The sequence below is a fragment of the Rhodotorula paludigena genome (genome assembly GCF_050403205.1).
Source record: "Rhodotorula paludigena JCM10292 DNA, Rt_paludigena_JCM10292v1_ctg19, whole genome shotgun sequence".
NCBI classification, from domain to species: domain Eukaryota; kingdom Fungi; phylum Basidiomycota; class Microbotryomycetes; order Sporidiobolales; family Sporidiobolaceae; genus Rhodotorula; species Rhodotorula paludigena.
The window spans coordinates 190126-206196 of NW_027481439.1; the positions used below are offsets into that span (position 1 = coordinate 190126).

At 65.9% G+C, this 16071-nt stretch overlaps 7 protein-coding genes across 7 annotated transcripts; 3 read left to right on the forward strand and 4 right to left on the reverse strand.

The window, feature by feature from the left end:
• Window positions 1-3932: 3932 nt before the first annotated feature.
• On the reverse strand, window positions 3933-5542 carry JCM10292_004223 (RMD1 family protein; the record flags this gene model as incomplete). The annotated part of the gene is made up of 6 exons (XM_076648883.1): window positions 3933-4022; window positions 4101-4203; window positions 4268-4316; window positions 4376-4514; window positions 4584-4803; window positions 4863-5542. 6 exons carry the CDS (start codon window positions 5540-5542, stop codon window positions 3933-3935), a joined length of 1281 nt encoding a protein of 426 aa, XP_076505588.1.
• A 140-nt stretch (window positions 5543-5682) lies between these two features.
• On the forward strand, window positions 5683-6158 carry JCM10292_004224 (uncharacterized protein; the record flags this gene model as incomplete). Its single annotated transcript, XM_076648884.1, has 3 exons — window positions 5683-5689; window positions 5776-6000; window positions 6082-6158. The coding sequence occupies 3 exons, from the start codon at window positions 5683-5685 to the stop codon at window positions 6156-6158; spliced, it is 309 nt and encodes a 102-aa protein (XP_076505589.1).
• Window positions 6159-6857: 699 nt separating this feature from the next.
• On the reverse strand, window positions 6858-7507 carry RPL30 (60S ribosomal protein eL30 RPL30; the record flags this gene model as incomplete). Its single annotated transcript, XM_076648885.1, has 4 exons — window positions 6858-6915; window positions 7074-7221; window positions 7304-7435; window positions 7489-7507. The coding sequence occupies 4 exons, from the start codon at window positions 7505-7507 to the stop codon at window positions 6858-6860; spliced, it is 357 nt and encodes a 118-aa protein (XP_076505590.1).
• Window positions 7508-8000: 493 nt separating this feature from the next.
• TAF10 (Taf10p) lies at window positions 8001-8875 on the forward strand (the record flags this gene model as incomplete). Its single annotated transcript, XM_076648886.1, has 4 exons — window positions 8001-8264; window positions 8369-8433; window positions 8516-8702; window positions 8783-8875. 4 exons carry the CDS (start codon window positions 8001-8003, stop codon window positions 8873-8875), a joined length of 609 nt encoding a protein of 202 aa, XP_076505591.1.
• A 202-nt stretch (window positions 8876-9077) lies between these two features.
• On the reverse strand, window positions 9078-11544 carry JCM10292_004227 (DNA-directed RNA polymerase III subunit RPC4; the record flags this gene model as incomplete). Its single annotated transcript, XM_076648887.1, has 7 exons — window positions 9078-9518; window positions 9631-9954; window positions 10031-10287; window positions 10374-10691; window positions 10770-10875; window positions 10938-10950; window positions 11024-11544. 7 exons carry the CDS (start codon window positions 11542-11544, stop codon window positions 9078-9080), a joined length of 1980 nt encoding a protein of 659 aa, XP_076505592.1.
• Window positions 11545-11857: 313 nt separating this feature from the next.
• RRP4 (exosome non-catalytic core subunit RRP4) lies at window positions 11858-13285 on the forward strand (the record flags this gene model as incomplete). The annotated part of the gene is made up of 7 exons (XM_076648888.1): window positions 11858-12093; window positions 12158-12259; window positions 12319-12364; window positions 12425-12514; window positions 12577-12711; window positions 12773-12985; window positions 13070-13285. 7 exons carry the CDS (start codon window positions 11858-11860, stop codon window positions 13283-13285), a joined length of 1038 nt encoding a protein of 345 aa, XP_076505593.1.
• Window positions 13286-13837: 552 nt separating this feature from the next.
• On the reverse strand, window positions 13838-15546 carry JCM10292_004229 (uncharacterized protein; the record flags this gene model as incomplete). Its single annotated transcript, XM_076648889.1, has 4 exons — window positions 13838-14419; window positions 14492-14590; window positions 14656-15204; window positions 15313-15546. 4 exons carry the CDS (start codon window positions 15544-15546, stop codon window positions 13838-13840), a joined length of 1464 nt encoding a protein of 487 aa, XP_076505594.1.
• Between the last annotated feature and the right edge of the window lie 525 nt (window positions 15547-16071).

The following is a 16071-nucleotide window of genomic DNA, read 5'->3' on the forward strand; positions in this document are numbered from 1 at the left end:
CAAGTCCCGCTCAACCTCAACTCGACCCAGCGTGCGCGTGTCGACGAGATCATTCAGTACACGCGCGAGGACTTGAAGCAGTCGCGCCATTCGAGCGCAGCCGCGCGAGGTGCGTCCGCTCGCAAGGCTCGACTTTGCCTCTTTCACGCTCATCATCTTGCTCTGGTCAGCCGCTCTCAGGCGCGATCTACAACGGTGGCTCAAGTTTGCAGCTCTTCTGGACGCATACGCCGCTCCAGCCGCAGCAGGTGCGCAGACATGTAAATCATCATTCTTTCGACACGGCAGCTGTGCCGGCTCACCTTGCGCCACTGCTCGCGCCGGATGCAGCCGCCGCCCTCGCTGCCCTGCCGCAGCAACTTGCACCTCTCCTCGCGCCCAATATCGCGGCCAATCTCGCCGCTGTCCCGCAACGTCTCGACCGTCTCGAAGCTACTGTCTCACAGCTGTCGCTCCGCGTGGGTCCTTTCCCGCCCGTGCACCCTCCCGCTTGACTGACTGTACTCACGCGGTATGGCAGTACGTCAACAGTCTCGCACGCGACGGCCCTTATGCTGCGCTCCCGAACAGTGCGGGCGATCTGCCCGCTGCAGGAGCAATGCCTGCGCCGCTTGCAGTAGTCCAAGCGGTACGATATGTGTTCTGTCATTGCACTCGAGTCTTGCCGCAATCCTCATCTTTTCCGGACACACAGCCGATGCTCCATAACTTTGCCGCCTTTGCGACCCTCACGCCCGACCAGACGACGGCCTACCTCGCCTTCTACGGCTTGCAGGCCCCGTTTGGACAGGAGCTGCTTGTGCTACAGCGCTGGGTGGGCGCCGTTTCCGCGGCGTAATACCTGTGAGGACTCAAGAAGAAGGATTGCCATATATTCGTGAGTCACAACCTGTCCACGCAGTTCAAGTTGAGCGCTGCAATTCGACCTCGCGACTGATAACGTCTCAACAGGTCGCGCGTCCGCGCCGCTCTTCTCCCGCGCGGATGACACGCCTCTCTATCTTCATCGCCGCGCTCAGCTTGCTTTCGCGCATTGCGCCCGCGCTCTCGCCGTCCTCACCCATCTTGTCGGCCCTCATCATCCGCAGGCCCTCGCTCCCCCCGCCAGTCCCCGTCTGCGCCATTTCAACAATGCATCCACTGCCGAAGATAGGGCCATCAGCAGCGCGGCTCCTCGAGATGACAGGGCTGCAGCGGCACTCAGCGGCGGGCCCTGCAGCCGTCGAGGCGAGCGCCGATCCGGCGGCAGGCTTCGTCGTCCTGTTTGAGCGGTTGACGAAGGTTCGCGACGACAATACTCAGTGCCCGGTACCTACGGGGCGTGAAATGCGACCGACCGTCGTGTTGACCCGCGTCGTGCTCTGTCTGCCTCGTCTTCGTGAATGTCCGGGAATCCAATCGAGCTCTGTAATCGGACGTCCGCGAGAATGGAAAGAGCACTTGGACGAGCTGACCAGCCCCGGCAAGGACGAGTTATGCATTGAGATAATTGTCAACGCTTCCATCCGCGACCTGGACGAAGTGCTTCTGCTCCGTCTCGCTCCTCACCCGCGTCACGCAGAGACTCGCATAGCTCAAGGCTGATGCCGAAGCACTCGCACCCTCGGCCTGCGCAGCAGCGCAAGCCCTACGGCAAGCCTTCGCCCGCTGGTCGTCCTTCTCCGACTTCATCAGTCGCACGTCCTCCCCGACCACGCAGCGCAGACGAGGGCCCGAGGCGCCGCCCTGGGCAGCAGAAACCCAAAGCACAAGCCACAGCAAAGCCCGTGTCCGCCCAGCTCGACTTGTCAGGGCAGCAGCTCGACGGTCCGCCTCGACTCGCCGACTACGGCGCCCTCACGAAGCTCAACGTCGCGAATTGCGGCTTGAGCTCTGTCTCGTTCGTGCGACAAGTCGCGCAGACCCTCACGTGGCTCAACGTCAGCGGCAACAGCCTCGCTGCGCCTGAAGCTTGGGCCGGTCTCGAGCAGCTGCAGACTCTCTTCGGTGCGCTGCATGCCGTCCCTTTTCATTCTCTGTCGATGCTGACGATGCGTTCCTCTCAGTCTTCAACGCGAGCCATTGCGGGCTAACCGAGGTCCCAGCTGGAGTTGCCAAGCTCAAGAAGCTCAAGGCTCTCGTCCTCTCGCACAACTCGCTCGTGTCCCTCAAGCACGTCGCGAACCTCGATGACCTCAATACAATCGGTACGCGATGACCGAGGGAAGAAGGTGTCGGACACAATGGCTGACCCATTGCACCTTGCAGTCGTCTCGAACAACGCGCTCACCTCGCTCCCTTCCTCCCTCTCGACCCTCCCCGCGCTCAAGAAGATCTCGGCCGCGCACAATCAGCTCACTCCCTCGACACTTCCCGACCTCTCTTCCCTCGCACACCTGCACGAGCTCCGCCTGAACGACAACCCGCACCTGACGTCGCTCCCGGCGCACTTTGGCTCGTGGGGCAAGGCCGAGGGCGCAAAGGGCCTCGAGATCCTCGATCTCGGCAACTGCGGGTTCGAGAGCTGGTTCGGCCTGCGCGAGCTCGCCAAGCAAGATGCTGTGCACAACCTGGGGCTCAAGGGCAACAAGGTGGCTGAGGACGCGATCCGGGAGAGTGGTGCCGATGACCTTCGCAACAAGGTGCGTTTCGCCTTTCCCAAGTGGCATCACTTCTTGGAGAGAGAGAGAGCGCTGGTGAGCTCCGCTGACCCGCTCACTCACCTCGTCGCGCAGCTCACCGTCCTCCTCCCCTCGCTGCGCATCCTCGACACTGTGCGCTTCGACGCCAAATTCGCCGACCTGAAAGCGCAGCGCGCGCAGCGCACGCTCGAGCAGCGCATCCTCGACGCGGGCCCGATGGCGCTCGCGCTCAACGCGCAGAGCGCCGCGCCCGTCGATGTCGAGGGCGCCGTGCGCGAGAGGGAGCGCGAGAGGGAGAACAAGCGGAGGAGGAGGCTTGGGATGCAGGAGCTTGGGGAGGGGCGGACGAAGAAGCGCGTCAAGAGCGAAGACGACGAGGAAGGCGAGGAGGGGGCGGTGGACGAAGGCGAGGCCGCTGCACAGGGCGCAGAGGGCGAGCTGGCGGCGCCGGAGGAGGAGGAGCTGCGCAAGAAGCCCAAGAAGCGCAAGAGCCGCGCGGAGAAGCGCGCGGCGGCACAGGAGCGGGCGGCGGCGGAGCCAGCAACACCAGCAGCAGCGGACGAGGCGGCGCCCAGCACCGCCGACGCCGCCGCTACAGCTTCGAGTACCGCGGCACCACCTGCTGCCGTCGAGGGCCAGGCGAACAAGAAGGACAAGCAGAAGAAGAAGAAGAAGAAGGGGGGCGTCCTCTCCGCGCTGCAAGGCGACGACGACGACGACGACGTGGCGCCTTCGCGCACGCCCGCGCCCACACCGGCCGCCGCGCCCGCACCAGTACCTGCGCCAGCGAGGCTCGAGGAGGAGAAGCAGAAGACGTCGGTCGCCCAGGTCATCGAGGTGCGACGGCCGGGCGGCGGCGGCGGCAAGAAGGGCAAGAAGGGCGCGGCCGGGGCCGAGCAGGCGGAAAAGCCAGACGTCGGTGCGCTGCTCGGGCTGGCAAAGCCCGCGGCGGCGGCGGCGGCGGCGGCGGGGAATGCGGCGGAGAAGGGGGCAGGACTCGGCGGTGCTGCGGATGGCTGGGGCGCGGGTTCGGGGCTGTTTGGCGGTGGAGGGTGGGACTAGCTATCGTCGCGCCGTAGCGGGCACTGCATTCATCAGCTACGCAGCATCCTCGTTGCGCTTTTGCTGGGACGACCTCTTCGCAGCCGCGCGCCGAAAGTGAGTGCAGAACGTACGACAGCACGTCTAGGTGGTTTGCAGGATGCGAGAGTGGTGGATCGAACAGCGAGCGGGGCCCTGAGCGTAACATACAACCGGAACAGAGACGAAGGAGGGGCGAGAGAGACAGAGAGGGAGTCTACAATGTCGCGCTCAGTGTCCGCTCTTGTGCGCGGGCTCCGGGCGGTCCACGAAGGGCAGCCCTTCGCGGTACAGCACGAGCGAGATTTCGAACGCGATGAGCTGTTATGCGAGCGCCGCGGAGCGTGTCAGCTGCGAACGAAAGATCGAGATAGTTTGTGGCGCAAGACGCGGACGCACGAGGATGATGATCCATTCAAGCCGGTGCGACGTCTTTGCGTTGAGCAGCTCCATGAGCGTCGTCTGCAGTGAGAAGGCGTAGTCGACGCGGTCGTTAAGAGTTCTGTGCGAGGGACTTGCCGTCAGCGTCGACTATCGGGGCACAGAGTGAGAGACTGGTCACGCACGTTAGGCGGCTTTCGAACTCAAGCGCTTCGCAGACAGCCGTGTAGTGACCTGTGGATCCTCGTCGTGAGAAGAGACATCATCGCGGCAGGACAAAGAGCGACACGCACCGTGGAGGTCGGCGTCCTCCCACAGGAACTCGGGCTCGTCGAGCAGGTTCTCGTCCTCGAGGTTGAGCTTCTGTCGGAAGGAATGCAGCGTCCCGACGCGCTTGATGATGTCAGTCTTCTTGACAGGAGACTCGGAGCCCTACGTGGACGCAGAATAGGTCGTCAGTCCGGGATGGGAGGGGAGAAGGGAGAGCGCGTGGCCGCGCACCGATTCGAGCAGTTTGGGGATCCCGGCGACGCCTTCGGCAAAGGCGTCAAACTGCTCCTCGTACACGCCGAGCTTGGTCACGCGCGCCATGCCGGCGCTGAACGCGAGGCGCTCGAGGAGGTCTTTCGACGGCGGGGCGGTCGAGTCGGCTGGCGGCGAGTCGAGCGGGGTGGACGGTTCTGTTGCCAGATGGATGCTGTCGCCCGACATGCCCGTCGGCCTGCGGAGTGGGGCATCAGTTCCGGAGCACCGAGAGGCAAGCAGAGGGAAAAGACGCACCGCTGTCCAACCCAGTAATCGAGCACCTCGGTCTCGGGCTCGGGGTACCGCCCCTCTTCGACAAAGGCGCCCGTCCCTGCCGCGCCACCGCGGATGACCTTGCGCAGGAAGGTCTCTGCGGCAGTCATCGACAAGCCCCACAGGACGATGGTGCCGCTCTCAAAGATGAAGACCTGGCCAACCTCGCTGCCGGCGCCCGTCCCGGCTGCGGCGCCGGCCTCGGCGGCGTCGAAGAAGGTCGACGAAGCGGGGGACCAGCGCGGGAGGAGGATGGCCTCGCCGAGGACGTTTACGGCGCCGTCGAGGAGCCCGAGGGCCTGGAGCGACTTGAGGAGTTCGGGCGTGTTGTACGACTCGGCGGTCGTCAGGGCGACGACCCTGCCATCTGGCGGTGGTCGCGTGCGGTCGTGCGCGGCGGGTGCGCGCACGCCGACGGGGAGGAGAGGTGAGGGCGACGAAGCGGGCGGTGCAGGTTTCCCGCGGGCCGACTTTTTCGCCTTGTGCTTCTGCGGGCGCTGTAGTGCGGGAAGAGGAGCGGCCTGCACGGGCTGCACGGGGGCCCTGTGCGGCGAGGCGAGCGGGGGAGCGCGGGTCGAGTGGAGAGTCGAGGACAAGCGGGCGAGCGGGCGAGGCGCGGCGAGAGGCAGCAGCTGGAGCGCGGAGCGAGCACGTGTCCACATGACGCAGCGCACAGCCTCCCGTGTCCGGAGGGGACCGTGCAGAGACGAGCGGGCGAAGGGAGCGCGCGAACGTCAACCGCATCTTTGCTCTTCCACGCACCCCGTCCCGTCGCAGAGTAACCAGCAAAGAGTCTGCAGAAATGCCCAGTACGTGCACTCCCGCCTGCAGCACCCGGATACCCACCCGCACCCGCCTCGTCCCCACTGACCGGCGAACGACCCCCTCTCCGCAGCCGACAACCACGGCCAGTCGTACTCGTACTCGGGCAGCGGCACCAACGACCAGGGCAACCACTACTGCTCCCGCGACTTTGACAACGGCTCGTCCGGCTACCACTGCGCGTCCCGCTCGACCCCCTCTCGCTCACCGTTCCCACGCTCATCTCGTGCCCCGCCCACGTTCGCAGACAGCAACTCGGACGGCAGCTACTACTACTCCAACTCGGACGGCTCGACGTGTGCGCAGTCTTTCCTCTCATCGCTTGCCTTCTCCGAGTGGAACTGACTTACGCTCCTTGTTCGTCCGGTCGGGCGCACAGACTACAACAGCGGAGACGGGTACTCGAACTACACGTCGTCCGACGGCACGAGCCACCAGAGCTACGGCCAGAAGTAGGCGCGCCGCGCCTCGTCGACCGGGGCGGGACTGAGCGAGCGAGCATGTTCGGCTGAACTCGTCGCTTCTCCTCTTCCCGTGCGTTCCTTTCACGCGAAAGCGGGTGTTTCCGAACGAGTCCTTATTCTGTTGATCCACAGCACTGCCCTCCGATTTCCAGCTTGTTTCCCCCCGGTGTACCGCCTGTTCTCGCTTTCTGGCTTTCGTCTCTTCTCTCGGGCCTCTCGCAACCCTTTCCTTCGGGTAGGGCCGAGCAATCAGTCACCTCTGTTCATCCGTGCCTACGGAGTGTACGAGAGAGAGTCTGCATACTTGCGAAGCGCCGAGAAAAGCGAATTATCGCGCAACTGCTCCCCTCTCCTTGCCCTTCCGCGTGCATGCGAGTCTTGAGCCCACCCCCCTGGATCTCCGAATCTCCTCCTGCCTCTTGGCGACATGTAGGCGCATTCGTGAGAGGGCCGGAAACGCAGAGGGGTGCGCGGTTTGTGTAGGGACGACTTTAGTTGGGCTTTCGGCGCCGACCTGGTCTCGTTTGTTCTCTCTCAAGTTCTCTCTTGAGCGAGACACTTACCGTACGCGCAGAAGGAGTGTACAGGTTTCGACTGAGGGTTTGGCATTGCAATGCCCAGTCCCAGTCGAGGTCGTGACCTTGTCGCTCCAGGTGGACGTACTTCCTAGACACAAGCCTACAAAGCCCGCTTAGGCGGTCGTGACCGAGAGGAGGTCCGAGTCGCCGGCGTTCTCAATCGACATGCAGCTGCAGATGGGGAGAAAGCGAACCATGGGAGGGCGAGTGTGAGAGACAGAGAGCGGGTTGGAAGCGGGAGGGAGTGCGGGTTCGAGGGAGGACAGGGAGCAACACAAATTAGTCCCGAAGAACCCGGCTGACCGCACGAGGAGCAGGACTGCACGCACCCGACGCGGAAGAGCTTGCCGGCAGCGGTGCCGAGCGCGACGTTCGAGCCCTGGTAGAGGTGGACCGGGGTCTTCGAGAGCATCGCGTAGTACTCGATCTCCGAGCGGCGGAGAGGAGGGGTGTTGCCCGAGAGGAGGACGAGCTTGGCTGCACGGCGTACGGATCATCCAGATCAGCTCGGGGAGCTCTAATCAGGCGGAGGGAAGGAGAGGGAATTCCCGCGACGCACACTTGCCCGAGCGCATCTGCTTGAGGACCGACTTGTAGCCAAGCGTGTACTTGCCCGACTTGATGACGAGCGCAAGACGCGCGTTGATGTTGTCCGCGGACTTCTTGACCTTCTTCTGCGAAGCGGGGGCCACTGCACGCGAGGAGGACGACGAGGTCGAGGTCAGCCACCGGGCTCTCCTGAACCGCTCGTTTGCCCCAGCATGCTGCCCTGCTCCGTCTGCACCGTTCTGTGCCGCGCAAGCATGCGCCGGACGCCTGGTCCCCCATCAACCGTGCAGGTGCGCCTCCTCCCCGAGCTCGTCCCGCCTTCATCCCACTCCCGCAACTCGCGCCACCATCCCAGCACGCCCGTGCGCAGTGTGCAGCACTCGATGCGCGGCCAGTAGGACCGCAGGCGAGGTTGGAGAAGGGCGAGGCGGGACGGCGAAGTTTTCGGGATGGCGCAGCGCGGGGTGCGGGTGCGCGGGAAGGGCGCAGTGAGGTGTGCGGGAAGGGCGCGCAGGCTCGAGAGCGAGGGCGGAGAAACTCACTGGCTGTCGGTGAGAGGGGCGAAGGGGGTGACCAGAGGTGGAGGACAAGCCCAGAGTTGGCGCCGGTGCAATGCGAATACAACCGCGCGCACAACCGAATACATTTGCTCGCATTACTCTCGCATTACAGCTCGCGCGATAACCTTCCCTTCGTCACTCTGCGCCATGAACCCGAACGACCTGTTCCTGCGGTCACACGCGCACGCTCAGCAGCAGGCCCAGCAGCAGCAGCAGCAGCAGGCGCAGGCATCGACGTCGGCCGGCGCGACCCCCGCCATCGACCTCACGCTCGATCAGCCGGGCGAGGACGCGCTCCTCGCAGCCGCCGCACAGGCGCAGCAGGGCCGGTCGCACAAGGAGATGGAGCACGAGCAGAGCGACCTCGAGCTGTCGCAGCTCCTCGAGCTCATGGACGACTACAAGCCCATCGTTCGTCTCTCTTCTCCTCGCTTTCGGCTGCATCCTAGCTGCCCGCGTGCTGGCTCTGCAGCCTAGAGCGATGGGCTGCGCTGACGCACGCGCGCCCCTCGCAGATCCCCGACGAGGTGACCGACTTCTACCTGCAACGCGCCGGCTTCGACACCCACGACGTCCGAGTGTGCGTCCCGGAGCCAAGCCAGCCAGCTCGAGACCCGCTGTAGCCTCCCACTGACTGTATCTCCCTGTTTCGCGACGTGCAGTAAGCGCTTGCTCGCGCTCGCCGCGCAGCGCTTCATCTCGTCCATCGCGTCCGACTCGTTCCAGTACGCGCGGGCGCGTACTGCGGGCGGGTCTGGAGGGCGCGCAGCGCAGGGCAAGGAGGGCGGCGCGGCGGGAGGTGCCCAGGGTGCCGGTGGGCAGGCGGGTGGGGCGGCGCCAAAGGCAAAGGTGCGCGTCTTTCCCTCGTCGCGCACGTGCGACATCGTCTGCGGCACCGATTGGCTTGAACTGATGCGTTCGCTCTGTAGGGCCGTCAACGCACTGTCCTCACGATGGAGGACCTCTCCGCCGCGCTCAAGGAGTTCGGCGTCGACGCGAGCCGCGCGCCGTACTACCTCTGAGCCGTCCCCTTCCGCACCCGCATCCTCGTTGTTGTCCATACGCATCGCTGTGCCCCCACTGTAGCTGTAGCAACACTGCCACTCGCTTTCCCATCGCACTCGCGCGCCTTTCCTCCTCGCAGCAGCGGGAGACTCGTGACGAAGCTCCGCTGCTGGGCAAAGTGCATCGCGACGCCCGCCAAGCTACGCGCCACCACGACACCTACCGCCTCGGCGCCGCCGTGCCCTCGCGCTTGACGCCTCCCGCGCCCGCGGCCCCCTTGGCCCTCTCCATCTTGACCCTGCGCTCGGCGTCCTTCTCGTCGCGCTCCTGCGTCGCGACGGCGTCGAGGAGGTCGGCAATGTCGGGCACGACGAGGAACTTTTTCGCCGTCTGCCCGAGGACGACGAGCGAGTCGGGCGGGAGCGCGCGAGCCTTCTTCTTCTTCTTCGTCGCCTTCTTCGCCTTGGGCTTCTTCTTCTTCTCCTTGCCGCCAATTGAAGACGAGGACGACGCGTCCGAGTCGGACGACGAGGCAGAGTCGGAGGACGAGGATTCGGACGAGTGGCGCGACTTGCCGTTGCCGTTGGACGAGACGGCCGCGCCCTGAGGGTCGATGACGGCAATCTCCTGCAGGAAGGACGGCTGTGCAGCGGGGAGGACCTGCAGGGTAAGAAGCGTCAGGTGTGCGTCACTCACGCTAGCCCTAGACGAGAAGCGCCGGCGAGAGACAGCCGGTCTCCCGCTCGAAACAGCAGACAGCACCGGGACGCACCTCGTACCGCAAGTCGCCCTCGAGCTTGAGCGTCACTTTCCCGCTGCGGTGCACGCACAGCGTCCCGATGCGCCCCTCGTGCGCGCTCCACCGCGCCGCCTTCTCCTGCCGGCTCCCGAACCGCCCCCACGGCGGGGGCGCGACCTTGCGCCCGCCGCCGCCCGCAGCGCCGCTCGACGAGGGCGCGTCCGGGTCGGGCTTGATCGACGTCGCGGCGTCGGAGGTCGAGGCGGGGCCGGCGGACGAGGACGAGGCAGCGGCGGGGACAAAGTGCGGGAACTTGCGGGGGAACTGGAACATGTACAGCTCGCCGCGCGCTTCGGGCTGTAGTTCACAGGAGCGCATAGTCAGCGATCTTGCTCGCCGTGTAGGAGCGAACGCAGGGCAGGCGGGCACGCACCGCCAGGTCAAACGCCTCGCTCAGGATGATCTCCTTCTTCTCCTCCTCCTCGAGGTCCTTCAGGTCCTTGGCCTCCTTGTCCTCGTCGCCGCCCGTGCCCGCCGTGAGCGCGAGCGACCCCTCCTTCGAGTCGAACCCGCCGAGCGTCGACGGGCCGGGCGTGCCGAGCGGGGTGCCGCCCGCCGACGAGGGGAGGAGGTCGTCGGTCGGTTCGGGCTTGACGAGAACGAAGCCTTCTGCCTTGGCCTTGTCGCGAGCTGTGTGGACGTTCACGCGCTTCGAGGTCAGCTATCTCGCAACGAGGCGAGCGACGCGAAACCAGCCCAAGAGCGCGCCGACGCACCCTCCTTCTTGAGCCGCTCCTGCTTGCGCTCCTGCAGCCTGCGAATCTTGGTCTTGAGCACCTTCGGATCCCTCGGCAGCGTGAGCGGCGGCATGCCATCGTCGCCCGCGGCGCCGCCCGCCGTCGCGAGGCCAATGTCGTTGAGGTCGATCGCCTTGAGGCGCACCGCGCTCGCGTCGTCGAGCGGGTCGGCGTCGACTTCGAGGTCGGACGCGTCGCTGTCGGCGTCGAGCATGCGCCCGAGGGTCCCGTCGCGCGAGGCGGCCATGACGGCCGCGCCAGAGTTGCCGCCGGTCGGGCGCTGGCCCCAGGTCTTGGCTGCGCGAGGCGAGCGAAGCGGCCGCGGTGTGAGTCAGCGTCGGGTCTGAAGCGCCGCGAGATAGAGTGTGGACGCACGGGGACCACCGGGACCCTGCGCCATGGGACCGCTTGCCGTCATCTGCACCTCCTGACGGCGCATCGGAGCACGCGGGCCGCGCTTGCGGTACGAGTCGCCGTCCTCCTGCACGGTGGAGAGAGCTCGTCAGCCTCTGAGTTATTGCTGGGAAGGACATCGCAATGCACCATCTTGACGTCCCTGCAAGAGGCGCGGAAGCACCCAAAGATCAGTTTCGCTCGCTTCGCACACGAGAGAGAAAGTCAGCACGCACTCGTCGTCACTCTCAACCACGCGTTCCTTCCTGCGCATGTTGGGCTTGAACTTGGGTTTCCCTCCCGCGCCTCCCGCAGTGCTGCCCGATGCGCTCGCGCCGGGGCGGAACTCGCTCGTGCTGCCGAGCAACCCGCCGACGGGCCGCTCGCGCAGCGGCGCGGCGATCCCACCTGCACTCGGTGTGCGGCTCATGCCGACCGAAGGCGCGCGGGACGAGCCTACGCCGACGGAGGCGACGCGCTTTACGCTCGCGCGGCGCTGCGGCGCGGCCTTGGCGCCCGCGGACGAAGCGGGCGCGTCGTCCTGGTCCATGGGGGCATCTTCGGTCTGCTCTGGTGCGGGCGTTGCGGCCGAGGACGAGCTTGCGCGCGAGGCAGAGGCGGTCGAGGGGTCGGGTGCGGGCGAGGGCGAGGCAGAGGGGGCGTCGGGGTGCTGGGCGGCGACGGTGGTGCCGGCGAGGGTGTGGGCCGAGATGCGCTTGCCCCTGCCGCGCCCTCTGCCGCGGGGAGCGTCCGACATGGCGCGTGCGAAGTTGAGTGGACGAGTCGAGCGGAGAGCGGAGAGGGGAGAGCGAGAGCGAGCAGACGAGCAAGGAGAAAGGGAAGCGCTTGCTGGGGTGCGTGCTACGAGTCGAGCTGCACAGCCAGTAGCCTGCAAGCACGCGCAGGCGGCGAATGTGCGAGTGCCCCGCTGCTCGTCTCGTCCTCGAGCTCGACGACGTCGTTGCGTCCAAGTCGCTCTCCGCCCAGCTGCGCGCGTCTCGCCCGCTCTCTGCTTCCCGCCGGCAACACCGCGTTCGCACCCGCGCCGCACCCTGCTGCCTCGCCCGGCCATGTTCCGCATCCTCACACCCGCACCGCCCACCCCAGGCCCCGTCCCCTCGACCTCGAAGCAGCAGCCCCTCCCGCCCCCGCCCGCACAGGCAGACCACACCATGGCCGACGCCTTCCTCGACTCGCTCCACCGCCCGCTCGCCGCCGCCGCCGACGACGATGACGACCCCGACGCTCCCGCGCACAGGGTCACTGGGCCGGGCGAGGTCATCGCAGACGCCAGCCGATGGATGCGGTCCGTCTCTCCCTCCCTGCAACCGCTGGTGATTGCCCCCGCTGACTTGCACGTGCCATCGCAGAGGACACGGCACCTACGTCCAGGACGACAAGGTGCTCGCGAGCGTCGCAGGGACAGTAGAGCGCGTCAACCGCCTCGTGAGCGTGCGCCCTCTACGGACAAAGTGCGTCGAACCCCTAAACAGGCTCCCGTTGCTTCTGCTGACGGAGATGCACGATGCAGGTACCGCGGAGAGGTTGGAGACCTGGTTGTCGGGCGCATTGTCGAAGTAGGCCCTCTCCCAGTCCTTTCCAGCCGCCTGCCAGCTGACGTGAGCTCCTGTGTACAGGTCGGGCCGAAACGATGGAAGGTCGAGACGCACGCCTCGCAGAACGCCGTCCTCATGCTCTCGTCCATCAACCTTCCCGGCGGTGTCCAGGTGCGTCTCTAGCGCCTCTATGTCGATGTGAACAGGCTTGCTGACATTCATACCATCGACAGCGACGAAAACTCGAGTCGGACGAGCTGCAGATGCGCACCTTCTTCCAGGAGGGCGACCTGCTCGTCGCAGAGGTGCAGGCCTTCTTCGGCGACGGCGCAATGAGCTTGCACACGCGCTCGCTCAAGTACGGCAAGGTGCGTACTGCAGTCCTCTCGTGCTCTTCGGGCGAGCGAACGTTGACGAGGTCCTCCGCAGCTCAAGAACGGCCAGCTCGTGACCGTCCCGCCGTCTCTCGTCGCGCGCCAAAAGTCGCACTTCCACTCGCTCCCGTTCGGCGTCGACCTCATCATCGGCCTCAACGGCTACATCTGGGTGAGCAAGACGGTCGAGAAGGAGCGGCGCGCCGACGGCGAGGAGGCCGGCTTTGGCGAGGAGAGCGGCGAGGGCGTCTACAGCGGCGAGAACGAGGTGCGTCGTCTTCCCCCCTCCCTCCTGCCCCTACTCGATCCGTCAATCTCAAGAGACTGACGGCTTCTGAACACGCCGAACCAGGACATCCCCCCCGAGACGCGCCGCGCCCTCTCGCGCGTTGCGCTCGTCCTCGCGCTCCTCGCGTGCTACGCCATCCCCATCACGGCCGACCTCGTCGTCGCCGCGCACGACGCCGCGCTGCGCCTCGTCGGCGACGGCGCGGACGGGCTGCGCAGGCTCGCGAGGAGGAAGGAGGGCGAGGAGGTGCTCAAGGCGCTGGCGATGGGGAGCGAGTAGCGCAGCACATGCGGCGACGCTTTGAAACATTCTTGCGCTGCCTGTGGGACTCTCTAGCGGACGCGAGAAGGGTGGCTTGAAAGGCCTGTGTGGGCTTTGTTCCGACTGCTCTGTGCAAGAGGGAGAAAAGGTCTACGGATGTTTTCGGGAGGGAGGGAGGGGAAGGAAGGGAATAAACAGGGTGGGATAGAAGGGGAAGAGGAGGTCGTCAGCGGGGAGAGCAGGAAACGAGAGGGCTATGCACGGGAGATGGGTCGTCAGCAGATGATGTGTGTGGTGGTTGGTGCGAGGTGTGGGTATCGTGATGGGCATGAGGGGGTAACATGTGCAAGGGTGTCCGACGGAACGATGCCGAGAAGGGGACCACCGGGAACGAGAAACGAGGTGAGCGAGCCACGGTGCGGGAGGCGCGATGGAAGAACTGGCAACATGGAAAGGCGAGAGAGAGCGGAAGATGCGAAACGAAGAGAGAACCCGATGATGATGTGAACATGGAGAAGATGGATGCTGTATGGACGAGAGAGAGGCGGAAGGAGGCCATGGGCACGGCGCCTAGGGCGGCGACATGGACATGACATGCGAGGGAGGCGGCACCTGCTGGTGGTTCATCTCCCAGCTCGCGTGCTCAAGCGGTATGCGGTGCGCCGGCGCGTACTGGTTTTGGTGGTGGTGCATCTGCGCCTTGAGGTCGACCGGCAGCTCGGCATTCTCCTTGCGAGCGCGCGCGGCGGCCGCCGCAAACGTCGCGGTCACGACGTCTTCGGGCGCGATGCCGGCAGGCGCGACGCCGATGAACGAGTCACCCGCGCTCGAGAACGGCGTGAGAGGCGTGAGCGGCTGGTCCGGGTCGCGCTCATCGTCGTCGTCGTCGTCGTCGCACAGGTCGAACTCGGAGTCCGAGGACGAGACCGAAGTCGCGCTCGACGCGTCGGACCGCGCAGGCGTCGACGAGAGGTGCAGCGGCGACGACGAGACGGGCGACGAAGACGAAGCAGACGCGCGCGTGGCGGTAGCAGAGCGAATGGGCGTGACCGGAGCCGAGGAAGGGTGGTGCTCGGGGTAGACCAGGCGGCGGCCGCAGAGATACCACTCGCGGGCAAAGATGGACGCGCGCGAGTAGCACGGCAGCGAGTACTGCGAGGCGGGAGACGCGAAGTCAGCGCGAGGTCGGTTGGAAGCGGGGCCCGTCGCAGCAAGAAGGCCCACCTTCTTGAGGACAACGGGTGAGACCTCCTCGAGATGCTCGCCGAGGAGTTCATCGAGCATGCGCATGATGTGCACGACCGCGTCACTCTCGTCGATCGGCTGTAAGACGCGTCCAGCGGTCAGCATAGAAGCGCGATCATGCGGGAGAGAGGTTGTGGACGCACGCGACGCGACTTGCCCAGCATGTGCCGCGCGAGCAGCAGTGATGCCATGGCCACGTCGGACATGTAGCAGCGGATGAATTCGCGGTGGAAGAGCGTGAGCTCCATGAGGAAGCGCGCGACATGCTGGGTGCGGGCGTCCTCGATGGTGCCCGTCACGCACGCGAGTCGCAGCCACGCCTCGGCCGACGGGTGGCCGACGACCCAGCCGATTGTCTCCAGGACGTGACCCTCCATTTGCACAAACGCCTTCTCGTCGTACGCGCCGCAGCACATCTCGACGAGTTCCGGGAGCGTCGGCACGCGGTCCTTCGCGTCCTCGAACTTGGCCGCGATCCACAGCGCCGCGCAGCCGACGAGCTGGTAGTGCTTCTTAAACACGATGCGCTTCGAGACGTAGCGGTCGACAATGTTGAGCGCGAGGTAAAGCGTCTCGGGGCGGAGGCGGTGCTGAAGGTGGATCTCGACGAGGAAGTCGACCAGGTACGAGCGCATGTACCAGCGCAGCTCGGGCTGCTGGTCAATGAGCTCGACGTTGGCCATCGTCTTGCTCTGTGGCAGCGAGAGAAAATTGCACGATGCATGCGCATATCCTGGTCAGCGAGGTCGCGTTCGGGCGCGTGATGAGACCGTCCGAAAAATCCTCAAACGCCGACGCACCTGCATCTCGTACATGTAGCTGCGGATATCCTCGCGATACTCGCGCTCGAGAAGCGGGAGCAGCTGGCGCTCGGCGGGCGTGAGCTGCGCCTGGCGCTGCATCTCGACCGAAGTGGGGGAAGTCCTTCGCGACGCTGGCGACGGCCCGCGCGAGCTCGTCGCGCCGGGTGATCGCCTGCGCGGGTACGCGACAGCCCGTACTGGCTGCTGAGTCGGTACGGTCGGCGCCTTCATGGTCGTGTGAGGCGGGATGCGCGGTCGAGGAATGCGGGGTGCAGAGGGACGAAGGGGACGGGTCGCGACAGTTTTGCTGCGTAGGCGGGGAAGGAGGAGTCGGGGTGATGCAGGGACACGGACGAATGCAAGGGTCGCGACGGGCGGGCGGAGCGCGGGCGGTGCGCGGCAGGCGAAAGGAAGGTCGAGTAGTTGGAGCGAGCGTGCCGGCGAACCGAAGGCGGGGAGGCGAGAGAGGGAGAGAGGGCGAGAGGCGGACGGCGGAACACAAGACGAGGCACAGACGGACACGAGAGAGGACAAAGGTGGACGAGAAGACGGGAAGGGAGAGGGCGACCGAGCGAGATGGGCACAGCGAGCGAGCGGCGTGCGGATCAGTGCCAGTCGCGCGCGCGCCTGAGACGAGAGCCACGCACTGGAGGGCACGGCCGGGGCGCGCGCCGCAAGGTGTTGCCGACGTGTCCGATCGGCCTCTGTGCTCGACGCGCGGAGGCCCTGCCTGCAATCGGCCGTCGAGGCGCACTG